Source organism: Crassostrea angulata, chromosome 8 (assembly GCF_025612915.1).
Source record: "Crassostrea angulata isolate pt1a10 chromosome 8, ASM2561291v2, whole genome shotgun sequence".
NCBI classification, from domain to species: domain Eukaryota; kingdom Metazoa; phylum Mollusca; class Bivalvia; order Ostreida; family Ostreidae; genus Magallana; species Magallana angulata.
The window spans coordinates 23,532,185-23,546,532 of record NC_069118.1 but is presented as its reverse complement, the minus strand read 5'-3'; the positions used below and the strand labels follow the sequence as shown (position 1 = coordinate 23,546,532).

The 14,348-nt window shown below is 41.8% G+C and overlaps 3 protein-coding genes across 4 annotated transcripts; all 3 read right to left on the bottom strand.

The window, feature by feature from the left end:
- Window positions 1–23: 23 nt before the first annotated feature.
- On the bottom strand, window positions 24–3,190 carry LOC128160812 (uncharacterized). The gene is made up of 2 exons (XM_052824136.1): window positions 3,116–3,190; window positions 24–1,922 (listed from the first exon to the last, which is right to left on the bottom strand). Exons 1-2 carry the CDS (start codon window positions 3,188–3,190, stop codon window positions 1,422–1,424), a joined length of 576 nt encoding a protein of 191 aa, XP_052680096.1. The 3' UTR covers window positions 24–1,421.
- A 718-nt stretch (window positions 3,191–3,908) lies between these two features.
- Window positions 3,909–5,690, bottom strand: LOC128158251 (uncharacterized). The gene is made up of 2 exons (XM_052821009.1): window positions 4,487–5,690; window positions 3,909–4,381 (listed from the first exon to the last, which is right to left on the bottom strand). The coding sequence occupies exon 1, from the start codon at window positions 5,499–5,501 to the stop codon at window positions 4,890–4,892; it is 612 nt and encodes a 203-aa protein (XP_052676969.1). The 5' UTR covers window positions 5,502–5,690; the 3' UTR covers window positions 3,909–4,381; window positions 4,487–4,889.
- Window positions 5,691–9,998: 4,308 nt separating this feature from the next.
- On the bottom strand, window positions 9,999–13,883 carry LOC128158228 (E3 SUMO-protein ligase RanBP2-like). Of its 2 annotated transcripts, none has more exons than XM_052820983.1 (2): window positions 13,799–13,883; window positions 9,999–12,654 (listed from the first exon to the last, which is right to left on the bottom strand). In XM_052820983.1, exon 2 carries the CDS (start codon window positions 12,645–12,647, stop codon window positions 10,341–10,343), a length of 2,307 nt encoding a protein of 768 aa, XP_052676943.1. In that variant the 5' UTR covers window positions 12,648–12,654; window positions 13,799–13,883; the 3' UTR covers window positions 9,999–10,340. The 2 variants fall into 2 exon arrangements, with proteins under 2 accessions (XP_052676943.1, XP_052676944.1); XM_052820984.1 differs by lacking the exon at window positions 13,799–13,883 and adding an exon at window positions 13,386–13,680.
- Between the last annotated feature and the right edge of the window lie 465 nt (window positions 13,884–14,348).

Genomic DNA, 14,348 nt, shown 5'->3' with positions numbered 1-14,348 from the left:
AAATGAAATATCTCTAGATCTAATTCAAAAAATGTAATTCCAAACAAAGACTGAACAATGATAACCTATATGAGTAAAACACAATTTGAAAAATTGAGAAAAAACAAAAATTCTCTTTTTTCAAAAAACAATTTTTTTCCTAAAGTGTAATTTTAAAAAATCTGAATAATTTACAAATATAACAGCCCAAAGTACTTGTCATAAACTTATGATATGTTCAACTAATACAATATTATTGTCAATAGATATGTAAAGACCTTATGATATCGTGAACTTATCAAACAATGCTGCTCACAACTGATATACTGCAACAGCAGCAAAAAGAGTTCAAGATAATATTTCAAAATATTACTTCTCCTTATGAATTAAGTAAATGTTTATGTAAACAGTAATAACCTTACTTAAAACTACTAACTAAAGCTTGAAAATATATTTTATAAACTACTAACTAGTCTAATGTAAACAAACACGTTTTCAGAAAATGAAACCGAAAGTGAAAGTTCCTTTCACTTCCTTTCACTTTCGAACGTCACAGTCGATTTGGCGCTCAAATGGCGACAGACAAGACGACCGAAACTGTAAACAAAATGTCAAAAATATGAAAAACCTTTTCTAGGTAATAATAACTACAAGTATGACTTTCAAAGTTAGATAAATGCTTGAGTGTGACAATATACTACATGCATACGAAAAATAATTGAAAAACTACGAAAATTTTACACTCTTGAACACGTATTTACAATTCACGCTTATCATGCAAAAGAAACGGTCACCCACGTGTTTACAGAAACACGAAAGACAAAAATACAAGACGAATTATACTAAATTTCGCTTTAAGTACGCTTATGAAAACGCAAGTAAACGACAATACCCAGTAGAAAAAATAATGACAATATTGAGTTCCGATATGAAAATAGCAGACGCCGCACGTGCTAACTGTCAGCACGCCGTGACAAAAACACACTATGAAAACATGAAATAACCGGTCAAATTGTAGGAAAAACGCACCTGACGCTTATAATAAACGTCCAATGCAAATAAATGTTGCTCAAAAACGAACTTGACCGAGAAAATCCAACCGGCGATATGTGTATCGCCGTGTGGACAAAAATACCCCAAAAATACACAAAAAAGACGATTTATAAAAGTTTACCGGCGACGCCAATGTTGTGTAGCCGAGATACTAAAAAACATATAGTACAAATATCTGGTGTCTTACATGACAATATGTGGCAGACAACAGACAATAGACAATATATAAGGAAAACAAGGTAAACATGTGTAGTATGGTAGACAGTAGAATCGGAACTGGAGCTCCAGTAGGTTGGACCAGGTAAGGTTGGGGTGGACCAGGGTCAGAGGTCCTGCATAACAATACACATACAATAATACAATGCGTTTACATTTCACTCGTATTATCATCAGTCATCGTAAGCTCCTCGCCCATGTACTTCTGGCACCAACAGTTCCCGGGGTTCCATGTCTCGCTCAGAGATTTCTGAGTCTCGGGCCAAAGTGCGTCTTTGTTGGAAACTTTTGTAGAATTTCTCCGCAGCAGGAACTGAGCTAAACACCGCTCTAAAGCCCCGCCTGATTGGTTCATCTGTGGCAAAGTCAATTAGGTGCCATTCACAAAAATGCTTGCCCTTGTCAAGGTTGATAATTGATTCGATGGTAATGAGATGATTGCAGAGGTCCTCCTTTTTGTCCTTGGTGAACGTCACTTTGTTGGCATTAACGTCATCGTCATAAATCACCCTCAATACAAATGTCCCATTGTTCTGCCACTGGTTCTCCTCCATCATCTGGAACGTCATCCGCTTCTCCAGCAGGATTTCCTCCACATCATCATACTCATCATCATCGTCTTCCTCCTCATCGAGGTATAGAAAAGGCAACTTTTTATATACTATAACCAGGCACTATAACCAGGATGTGCGCATGCGTGAACCAACTTTCCATCGGGATCGGTAAACAATTTGGAGGAAATTCGAAAGCTATTTGGAGGAACCTCGAACTGATATAAGTACAATTTAAAAAAGCGATTTTTATATGAAAAGTTCATTAAAAGTGATAAAAATGTTTTTACACCAAAAACTTAAATAAATAATTGAGAGAACACTAAAAAGCAGTGTTACAGGAAAACAACAGGCACTTAGCATCAGAGGGGGGGGGGGGGGTTGAGTGGGGCAGGGACAGGGGGGCGGGACTGCCCCCTCCAGCACACGTTTTCTCGCAGCAAACATTTTTCTTGAATTTACTTATAAAAAAGTAAATTAACACAGAGTTGCTACCCCTTCCCCCAATGTGTTTGGGACCATCTAAAAATTGAAATGAAAGGGACGAAATAAACTGTGAAATTGAAGTTAAAGGTACACTTAGATCCTTACCCCGACGGATTAGGATTTTCTATTTATTAAATTATGTTTGGATATATTTTTTTTGCAAGTCAAGATTGGATGAGTCTGTCCCCACCCCACTTTCCTACGATGCTACGTGCCTGCACAAAACATCATGGTTTCATTACAAACGTGTATGCCAGTATAAAGACCAATATTGTCTCGTGCATTGGGCCATTCACCAGGTTCTACAAACATAAATAGAAATCCAACGCTAAAAGAGGGAGAGAAGAAAATATCTATTTTGCGGTTTTTTTTTACTCAGTGTACGTATCACCAGAGTCTATGTGTTCACTAGGGTCTGTACACCTATAGCCAGGGTCAGAATACCCATCACCAGGGTATCCAAACCTATCACCAGGGTCAGAGTACGTGTCACCAGAGTCTGTGTGCTCATCACCAGAGTCTTTACACCTAGTATAAAGACTTTATTTAAACCAATATTGTCTCGTGCATCGTGCCATTCACCAGGTTCTACATTAAACACTTTAATTAAAAATAAATAAACACAAGGCTAGGAGAGGGAGAGGAAAATATCTATTTTGCTTTTTTTTTTACTCAGGCCTGAACTATTTTGGGGAAGGGGGGGGGTATTAGGGATAAACAGGTCACTGACCCCTTGTAGATCTATCAATGACCTATCACCAGGGTCTGTATACACATTACCGAGTCAGTACACCCATCACCAGGGTCTACAGAGTCAGAGTACGTATCACCAGAGTCTGTGTGCCAGTCACCAGATTCTGAACACCCATCACCAGGATCAGTATAACCATCACAAGGGTCCCCATACCTATCACCAGGGTCAGAGTACGTATCACCAGAGTCTGTGTGCCCATCACCAGAGTCTGTAAACCCATAACAAGGGACAGTATACCCATCACCAGTGTCAGAGTACGTATCACCAGAGTCTGTGTGCCCATCACCAGAATCTGTACATCCATAACCAGGGTCAGTATACCCGTCACCAGGGTCTCAATACCTATCACCAGGGTCAGAGTACGTATCACCAGAGTCTGTGTGTCCATCACCAGAGTCTGTTCACCCATAACCAGGGTCAGTATACCCATCACCAGGGTCAGAGTACGTATCACCAGAGTCTGTGTGCCAGTCACCAGATTCTGTACACCCATAACCAGGGTCAGTATGCCCATCACCAGGGTCTCCATACCTATCACCGGGGTCATTATACACATCATTAGAGTTTGTGTGCCCAACACCGGGGTCTGTACACCCATAAGCAGGGTCAGTATACCTATCACCAGGGTCAGAGTACGTGTCACCAGAGTCTGTGTGCTCATCACCAGAGTCTTTACACCTAGTATAAAGACTTTATTTAAACCAATATTGTCTCGTGCATCGTGCCATTCACCAGGTTCTACATTAAACACTTTAATTCAAAATAAATAAACATAAGGCTAGGAGAGGGAGAGGAAAATATCTATTATGCTTTTTTTTACTCAGGCCTGAACTTTTTTTTTTTTGGAGGGGGGGTATTAGGGATAAACAGGTCACTGACCCCTTGTAGATCTATCAATGACCTATCACCAGGGTCTGTATACACATTACCGAGTCAGTACACCCATCACCAGGGTCTACAGGGTCAGAGTACGTATAACCAGAGTCTGTGTGCCAGTCACCAGATTCTGAACACACATCACCAGGATCAGTATAACCATCACAAGGGTCCCCATACCTATCACCAGGGTCAGAGTATCACAAGAGTCTGTGTGCCCATCACCAGAGTCTGTAAACCCATAACAAGGGTCACTATACCCATCACCAGTGTCAGAGTACGTATCACCAGAGTCTGTGTGCCCATCACCAGAATCTGTACACCCATAACCAGGGTCAGTATACCCATCACCAGGGTCTCGATACCTATCACCAGAGTAAGTGTACGTATCACCAGAGTCTGTGTGTTCACTAAGGTCTATACACCTATAGCAATGGTCAGTATGCCCATCACCAGGTCTCCATACCTATCACTACTGTCAGAGTACGTATCACAGGAGTCTGTGTGCCCATCACCAGAATCTGTACACCCATAACCAGGGTCAGTATACCCATCACCAGAGTCTCCATACCTATCACCAGAGTAAGTGATGTATGTAAATCTATCAGCAGGGTCATTTTACCTATCATTGGTGTCTGCGTGCCCATCACCAGGGTCTGAACACTAATAACCAGTGTCAGTATACCCATCAAAAGATCTCAGTACCAAACACTACGGTCAGTGTTAGTATCATCAGAGTCTGTGTACCCATCACCAAGGTCAGTATACCAATTACCAGGGTCAGAGTTCGTATTACCAGGGTCTGTTAACCTATCAACAGGGTGTGTGTGACCATTACCAGGGTCTTTAAACACATAATCAGGGTCAAAATACGTATCAGCAGGGTCTGTAAACATATCACCAGGGTCTGTAAACTATAATTTGTGTGCCTATCAACAAAGTCTGTATGCCGTTAACGAGGGCCAGTATACCCATCAACAATGGTTCTCAATACCTATCACCAAGGTCAGAGTTCGTATCACCAGAGTCCGTGTGCTCATCACCAGGGTCTGTATACACCTAACCAGGGTCAGTTTACGTATCACCAGGGTCTGTAAATCTATTACCTGGGTCAGAGTACATATCACAAAGCTCTGTGTATCCATCACCAGGGTTTGAATACGTATCACCAGGGTTTGAAAATCTATCAGCAGGGTCATAATATCAATCATTAGTGTCTGTGTGCCCAGCATCAGAGTCTGTATGCCAATAACCACGGTTAGTAAAACCAACACCAGGGTTTCCATACCTATCACCAGGGTCAGAGTGCGTATCACCAGAGTCTGTGTGCCCATCACCAGAGTCTGTATGCCCATAACCAGGGCCAGTACACCCATCACCAGTGTCTGTACACCAATAACCAGGGTCAGTATACCCATCACCAGGGTCTCCATACCTATCACCAGGGTCAGTGAACGTATCACAAGAGTCTGTGTGCCCATCATCAGAATCTTTACACCCATAACCAGGGTCAGTATACCCATCACCAGGGTCTCCATACCTATCACCAGAGTAAGTGTACGTATCACCAGAGTCTGTGTGTTCATTAAGGTCTATACACCTACAGCCAGAGTCAGTATACCCATGACCAGGTCTCCATACCTATCACTAGGGTCAGAGTAGGTATCACTAGAGTTTGTGTGCCCAACACCAGGATCTGTAGACCTATTACCAGGGTCAGTTTACCCATCACCAGGATCTCCATACCTATCACTAGGGTCAGAGTACGTATCACCAGAGCCTATGTGCCTATCACGAGGGTCTGTACACCCATAGCAAGGGTCAGTATACCCGTCAACAGGGTCTCCATACCTATCACCAGGGTCATTATACCCATCACTAGAGTTTGTGTGCCCAACACCAGGGTCGGTACACCAATAAACAGGGTCAGTGTAACCATCAAAAGGGTCTCAATACCTATCACCAAAGTAAGTGTACGTATCATGAGAGTCTACGTATATCATCAGGGTCAGTATACACAAAACCAGTGTCAGTTAACTTAATACTAGGGTCTGTAAACCTAACACCAGGGTCATTATACCAATCACTTGAGTTTGCGTGCTCATCACCACAGTCTGTACACCCATAAGCAGGGTCAGTATACTCATCACCAGGGTCTCCATACCTATCACCAGGGTCAGAGTACGTATCACCAGAGTCTGTGTGCCAGGCACCAGAGTCTGTACACCCATAACCAGGGTCAGTATACACATCACCAGGATATCCATACCTATCACCAGGGTAAGAGTACGTGCCACCAGATTATGTGTGCTCATCATCAGAAACTGTAAACATATAACCAGGGTCAGTATATGTATCACCAGGGTCTGTAAATCCATCACCAGGGTCAGAGTACGTATTACCAGAGTATGTAAATCCATCACCAGGGTCACAGTACATATCACCAAGCTCTGTGAACGCATCACCAGGGCCTGAATACGTATCACCAGGGCATGTAAATCTATCAGCAGGGTCATTTTACCTATCATTGGTGTCTGCGTGCCCATCACCAGGGTCTGAACACTAATAACCAGTGTCAGTATACCCATCAAAAGATCTCAGTACCAAACACTAGGGTCAGTGTTAGTATCATCAGAGTCTGTGTACCCATCACCAGGGTCAGTATACCAATCACCAGGGTCAGAGTTCGTATTACCAGGGTCTGTTAACCTATCAACAGGGTGTGTGTGACCATTACCAGGGTCTTTAAACACATAATCAGGGTCAAAATACGTATCAGCAGGGTCTGTAAACATATCACCAGGGTCTGTAAACTATAATTTGTGTGCCTATCAACAAAGTCTGTATGCCGTTAACGAGGGCCAGTATACCCATCAGCAATGGTTCTCAATTATATTACCTATCACCAAGGTCAGAGTTCGTATCAACAGAGTCCGTGTGCTCATCACCAGGGTCTGTATACACCTAACCAGGGTCAGTTTACGTATCACCAGGGTCTGTAAATCTATTACCTGGGTCAGAGTACATATCACAAAGCTCTGTGTATCCATCACCAGGGTTTGAATACGTATCACCAGGGTTTGAAAATCTATCAGCAGGGACATAACATCAATCATTAGTGTCTGTGTGTCCAGCATCAGAGTCTGTATGCCCATAACCACGGTTAGTAAAACCAACACCAGGGTCAGAGTGCGTATCACCAGAGTCTGTGTGCCCATCACCAGAGTCTGTATGCCCATAACCAGGGCCAGTACACCCATCACCAGGGTCTGTACACCAATAACCAGGGCCAGTATATCCATTACCAGGGTCTCCATACGTACACGAGGGTCAGAGTACGTATTACGTATTAGTCTGTACACTCAAAACCAGGACAAGTATGCCTAACATTAGGGTCAATGTACGTATTGCCAGGGTCCATGTGCCCATCACCAGGGTCAGTTTACCCATCAACAGGGTAAGAGTACGTATCACCAGAACTGTAAACCTATCACCTGAGTCAATATACCTTTTACTAGGATCAGTGTTCGAAGTACTAGGGTCTGTGTGCCCATTATCATGGTCTGTATACCCATAACCAAGGTCAGTTCACTTATCACCAAGGTCTAAATACCTATCACCAGGGATAGTTTACGAATCAATAGGGTCTGTGTGTCCATCATTAGGGTCAGTATATCTATCACAACAGTCAGTGCACTTATCATGAGGGTGTATACATTTTGTACATCCATTACGTTGGTCAGTAGACTTTCACCATGACCATCGTACCTATTACCTATCACCAGAGTTAGCTTACCTAACGGCCGTATCAGTGTACGCATCACGAGGGTATGTGTGCCCATCGCTAAGGTCAGTATACCTATCACAAGAGTCAGTACATTTATCACCAGTATATCTATCACATTCTCTATCATCAGGGTCAGTATACATATCGACAGAGTCAGTGTACGTATCACAAGGGTCTGTATCCAATCACAGGGGTAAGTACGTATCCATCACCAGAGTCGGTATACGCAAACATTTAGATATTCTAAGGGTCAACATACGTAACACCAGAATCTCAAAATCCATAACCAGGGTAGGTATATCCATCACCTGAGTCAGTAAACCTATCACAAGGGTCATGAGTGTACATATCACCAAGGTATGTGTGCTCTTCACCAGGGTCAGTATACCTATCACCGGGGTCAGTATATATCCATCACCAGGGTTACTTTACTTCTCAACAGGGTCAGTATTATCTGGCTCAGGTAATGGATGTACAAACTCTGATGATAAGTGCACTGAATGTTGTGATAGGTATACTGACCCTGGTGATGGGCACACAGACCTATTGATGGGTACACTATCCCTGGTGAAAAGTATTAAGACAATTGTATTGGGTATACTGGCCCTGGTTATGACTGTACAGACCCTTGTGATGGGCACACAAAATCTGGTGATACGTACTCTGAGCCTGGTGATAGGTATGGAGATCCTGGTGATGGGTATACTGGCCCTGGTTATGGGTATACTGACACTGGTGATGGGCACACAAACTCTTGGGATGGGTATAATGACCCTGGTGAAAGGTATGGAGACCCCGTTGATGGGTATACTGATATGGTTATGTGTATACGTGATACGTACTCTGACCCTGGTAATAGGTATGGAGACCCTTGCGATGGGTATTCTGACCCTGGTTATGAGTGTTCAGACCCTGATAATGGGCACACAAACTCTATTGATGGGTATTATGACCCTGGTGATATGAATGGACACTCTGGTGATGGACATTCAGACAATAATGATTGGTACTCTGACCCTGGTGATAGATTTAGAGACCCTGGTGATACGTATACTGACCCTGGTTATGAGTGTACAGACCCTAATGATGGGAACACAGACTCTAGTTATGGGTATAATGACCCTGGTGATAAGTATTGCGACCCTGGTGTTGTATACCGACTTTGGTTATGGGTGTACAGACCCTGGTTATGAGCACACAGACTCTGGTGATCCGTACTCTGACCCTGGTGACAGGTATGGAGACCCTGGTGATGGGTATACTGACCCTGGGTATAGGTGTACAGACCCTGGTGATGGGTACACAAACCCTAGTGATGGGTATAATGACCCTGGTAATAGGTATTGAAACCCTGGTGATGGGTATACTGACTTTGGTGATGTGATGATCACACAGACTCTGGTGGTACCGACTCCGACCCTGGTGATAGGTATGGAGACCCTGGTGATGGTTATACTGACCCTGGTTATATGTATACTGACACTGGTGTTGGGCACAAAAACTCTAGGGATGGGTATAATGACCCTGGTGAAAGGTATGGAGACCCCGTTGATGGGTATACTGATATGGTTATGTGTATACTAACCCTGGTGATGGGTATACTGACCCTGGTTATGGGTGTACAGAATCTGGTGATGAGCACACAAAATCTGGTGATACGTGCTCTGACCCTGGTGATAGGTATGGACACCCTTATATGGGTATACTGACCCTGGTTATAGGTGTACAGACTCTGGTGATGAGCACACAGACTCTAGTGATACGTACTCTGACCCTGGAGACCCTGGTGATGGGTGTACTGACCCTGGTAATGTGTATACAGACCCTGGTGATAAGTCATGGATAGATCTACAAAGGGTCAGTAACCTGTTCACCCCTAGTACCCCCCCCCCCCAAAAAAAATGGCATGCATGTAATGAAACCATGATATTTTGTTCAGGCACGTAGCATCGTAGCAAAGTGGGTTGAGGGCAGACTCATCCAATCTTGTCTTGAAAAAAAAAACAACTCAAAAATACTTTTTAAATAATTGAAAATCTTAATCCGTGGGGGTAGAGGTCTAAGTGTACCTTTAACTTCAATTTCACAGTTTATTTTAATTTTTACATGGTCCCAAAAACATTGGGGGGGGGGGGGGCAACTCTATGTTAATTTACTTTTTTATAAGTAAATTCAAGAAAAATGTTTGCTGCAAGAAAACCTGTGCTGGAGGGGGCAGTCCCGCCCCCCTGTCCCTGCCCCACTCCACCCCACCCCCCCCCCCCCCCGATGCTAAGTGCCTGTTGTTTCCCTGTAACACTGCTTTTTAGTGTTCTCTCAATTATTTATTAAAGTTTTTGGTGTAAAATCTAATGTACATAACATTTTTATCACTTTTAATGAACTTTTCATATAAAAATCGCTTTACTGAATTGTACTTATATCACTTCGAGGTTCCTCCAAATAGCTTTCGAATTTCCTTCAAATTGTTTACCGATCCCGATGAAAAGTTGGTTCACGCATGCGCACATCATGGTTATAGTGCCTGGTTATAGTATATAAAAACTAGCCTATTCTATACCTCCCTCATCATCATCTTTATCATCACTGCCATGTTCTTCTTCTGGAATTTCCTGAGATGTGGTTCCTGATTGCTAAGCTACGCTGACACTGTTGGTGGATTCTCAATCAAATTTTTCTGACATTCATCGATTTTATCCTTGAATTCTTTTGCTAGGTCAGTACTCTTGAATTTTACAGCAAGTTGCTCTAATTTAGCTTCATTGTCACTGAAATCCTGACCCACCCAACACCAAGCTGTCTCTGAGGTCAACATTCGTTTGAATTTTAGATCAGCGGTTAACCACTGATTACAAGCAAGCTTATAGACCTGCTCTCTTCGCAGAAGCAGCCTGCATTGTCCAGTGCCGTTGTGTCTTAGAATTTTCATTTCTCCGATTCCCTTTTCTTTCCACTGATTTGTGTCCTTTTCATAACGGAACAGTTTTGCCCGATGGGAAAACAGCTTTTCAAAATCGTCTTCCCCTGTTTTGACCTCCACTAGGTCGGGGAGGGGAACCACCGGCTTAAAGTGAGGGTCGTATCCCTGGGTCACCTCCTCCCCATCCTCCTCTCCCTTCTCCCGATTGAACAGCTTCTGACCGGCCCGCGACCAGCTGAATGGCTTACTGTCATCTTTCTTGAAAGCAGCGGGCTGAGTGTCTACATTAGCTGCTAGCCCAGAGAACGAGAAGAAGGAAACTCCCCCACCTCCAAACAGTGGCTGACCAAGCAACCCTGTAGTCTTCTTGGAATCCCCTCCCCCGGCTGCAAGGGAACTGAATAATCCACCAGGGGGAGCAGCTGAGGCACCAAAAAGTCCTCCAGAGGATGAAGAGTCAGTGTCTGCTCTCTTGGAAACCACATTTTTATCTTGATTTTTCTTTGGTGAAGGAGACTTGGTTTTCTGTGTGATCTTGGTGCCTTCCTTGTAACCCTCACATCCTATACACCCAGGACAAGGAGGGGCATTTTCATACAGGTAAAAGTGGTCAGGTAACTTGAATTTCCGAGCCATTTCGACCTGAGCTGGGGTGGCCATTTCTTTCTTTATATAAATCACATGGTCATCCTCACTCAACAAAGTATGTAGGATTGCTGGTGGTCTGGAGGAAGTGCCCGAGGCTGCTGAAGAACTGGGCGTTTTCTCGGTGGACACCAATCCAGACAGCTTCTTTTTAGCATTGTCAAAGGCTTCTTTGAATTTATTCGCAATTTCTGGGGTTTTGAAACGGACAGAGAACTGCTCACACTTTGGCTTATCATCAGAGTGGTCCATGACATACCAAGTCCAGGCTTTTCCATTAGAGTTTAGCATTGGCTTCAAGTTAAGTTTGTCTGTGATGTAATGATTGCAACAGATCTTCAGTATTTGTTCTCGCCTCATCAGGACCCGGATTTTCTTTGAAGCTTTGTTTTCTAAAATTTTGATATCACCAAGACCTCTTTCCTTCCATTCCTTTTTGTGAAAGCGGAAAAGTTTCGCTCGATGCTCGAACAAAACATTCTCATCTTTTTCACCAGTGACCTCATCCACTTTTTCTGGGAGCTGAATCAGCGGTTCAAAGAATATATGATCATCCTCTCCTTTCTTGTTGATGTACATACCATCCTTGTCATCCACGATCTGTCCAAAGAAAGTATACAGTTTGTCATGGTCTATTGGTTTTGGAATGAATGTTGGCATTGATACATGAACCTTGGGTGGAAACTTGCTGAACTCTCTGATCTTCGAGCTGTATTCAATGATAGGGGATACTTCAGTGGATTTCTCAATTTTTCTTAAGGCATGTAATGTTTTTTTTATGAGAGACTGTATCTGTTTGATTTCATTCAAATGTTTCTGTAAAAGTTCTTTGTGTTTCACTTTTATGTCGCTGATTTCGGTTTTCATCTTATTTATAACTATGTCGATTTCTCTGTGCCATTGCTCTCCTTGTTTGGATATTGTTGTTGTAAGTTTATCATATCCCCCATCTAGGTTGGCAAGCTGATTATCTAAGTCGAGCGCAATTTCTTCATATGTAGGGGAAATATGATTTTCTAACTCTTTTGTATCTTTTTTAATGTCATCTTTCTTAGCTTTGTAAACTTCTGTAACATCTACGAAGTTATGTCCCTTATGCTGTTTAGATGCCATGCAGGAAGAACAAACAAACATATTGTTGCAATCCTTGCACTGGAATTCACAATTTCTGTGTGGATGTGTTTCACATTTCGAATGAATAAGGGTTGATCTTCGTTTCTGGAAAGGAACTATTTTATGTTTGTCATATTCATCTGAGATGTGATCCACTACACAGGGCTTGCAGAGGTTGACATGACAAAAGTCACAGTAGCTGTGTACTATGGCGGTCTCACAAAGGTCACATCGGTTCACATCCTGGGCAGTAGAACGGGGATCCATGGTTGTTCTATGAAAAGGTAAATTGAATACTTAAGATTGTTCATTGATAAAGATAAAAGATTTCATATATATGTAGTCAAAGTGAATGCTGGCAGGCACGTAGCATCGTTTTTGAAAGGGGGCCAGACTCATCCAAAAAATCTTGACAAGCAAAACAAAAAACAAAACAAAAAAATACAACAAAAAGGAAAGTTTTTAGTTTCCCAAAATCTTTTAAATCCTAATCCGGGGGTGGGGGGTGTGGGGTCAGGGTTGCTGGCGTACTATATAACTTCAATTTCAATCCTCATTTCCTTATTTTCATATCAATTTTTACATACTTCAAAAAAGGGGGGGCCAACTCCATGATTATTCCATTTTTTATATGTAAATTTTAAAAATTTGTTGCTGCGAGAAAAAGTGGGGGGGGGGGGGGGGGGGGGGGGCAGGCCCCATTCGATGCCATTCATAATGTCCCTGATCTGAAAATCGTGTACTTTCTCGTGCTCCCCTTTTGACTCACCGGAATTTTCACCTGTTTCCATTGTATCAAGAGGACGTTTCTTTGTCTCAGGCATTTAAAGCATTGGGCGCTTAACGTGTACACTAGTAAGTTACAAAGTTGTATGGATGAGTTATGTTCACTGTTGTTTACCGTTGTACTGACCAAGCGCACTGAACTCAGGTTATAGAATATCATCAATCAGAGTTATGAAATAACGACACTTTATCCACAAACCACTATCAAAGTGTACTTACATATGTTTAGCTAAGATTTTTCACACAAAGTCCATTATATTCTATGTTTTTGGTAGAATCTCTCTGCCAGAAAAAAATCACTGTCCTACATGTTCACGCATGCGCACACGCATTTATTTATTTACAAATTGATAAAATCGTCGACTCCTGTGCTTTCCCCATTTAGCTTTTTCTTTTTTAGTCGGACATTGATATAAATTACAATTAAAGAACACTTTTGAAAACTGCTGTCTCATTTCATAAATCATTAGTTTAAAATAAATCAAGTTAACATAGTTGCGTTTGATAAACTATTTTATTAGACATTATACAGCTGTTATACTATCTAAAACGAAAGTTGTTATAAAATTTCTAATGTAGGATTTAAATGTTTTAATTACCATAGCAAATGCAATTATAGATAGATAACAAACCTTGTTAGCAAGAAATCACACAATTTATAACTGTTTGTATGCGTTCTCAATACAAAACATGGCTGATCCTGTTCTGGTGACCACCTGATCAAATAAAAAAAAGAAATTAGAGTTATTTCCCTTTCATCACTATAGCCCGTTGTCTGGCAGTTTGTAGCCCCATTAAAATTAAAAATTTATTTAAAGCAGTATCGTCAAAAGACATATTTTTATTAATATGCTATAGGTGTTTGTTTTTTTTATTTCTTAAGAAAATCGATTGTTGTTTAAAGAGTTTTGAACTGACATGTCATAAATCTACACTATCGAGTAATCGCGTATGAGTACATGCACGCATTCGTTTTAACTTTAAAAGCTCCTTTTAGATGCATTGTTAAGCTAATTAGATGTCAGTTGTAATTTTAGTAGCTATAAAAACTGCAATGATACCTATCTTCATACCCACATGAAACACTAAAAAAAATGTTTAAATGTTTTAAAGAATGGGAAATTCTGTTACAAGAATACCGTGAAAATGGTTTACATGTAAACCATAATTAAAATGTACAAA

Bases quoted from the DNA above. Each gene is read 5' to 3' on its own strand.
- LOC128160812 (XM_052824136.1), bottom strand. From the start codon at position 3,190: ATGGGGACCCTTGTGATGGTTATACTGATCCTGGTGATGGGTGTTCAG. The intron at 1,923-3,115 runs GTGATACGTACT...TCCTGGTTATAG, and splicing joins TGACTGGCACACAGACTCTG to TGCCTGGTTATAGTATATAA.
- LOC128158228 (XM_052820983.1), bottom strand. From the start codon at position 12,647: ATGGATCCCCGTTCTACTGCCCAGGATGTGAACCGATGTGACCTTTGT.
- LOC128158251 (XM_052821009.1), bottom strand. From the start codon at position 5,501: ATGAACACACAGACTCTGGTGATACGTACACTTACTCTGGTGATAGGT.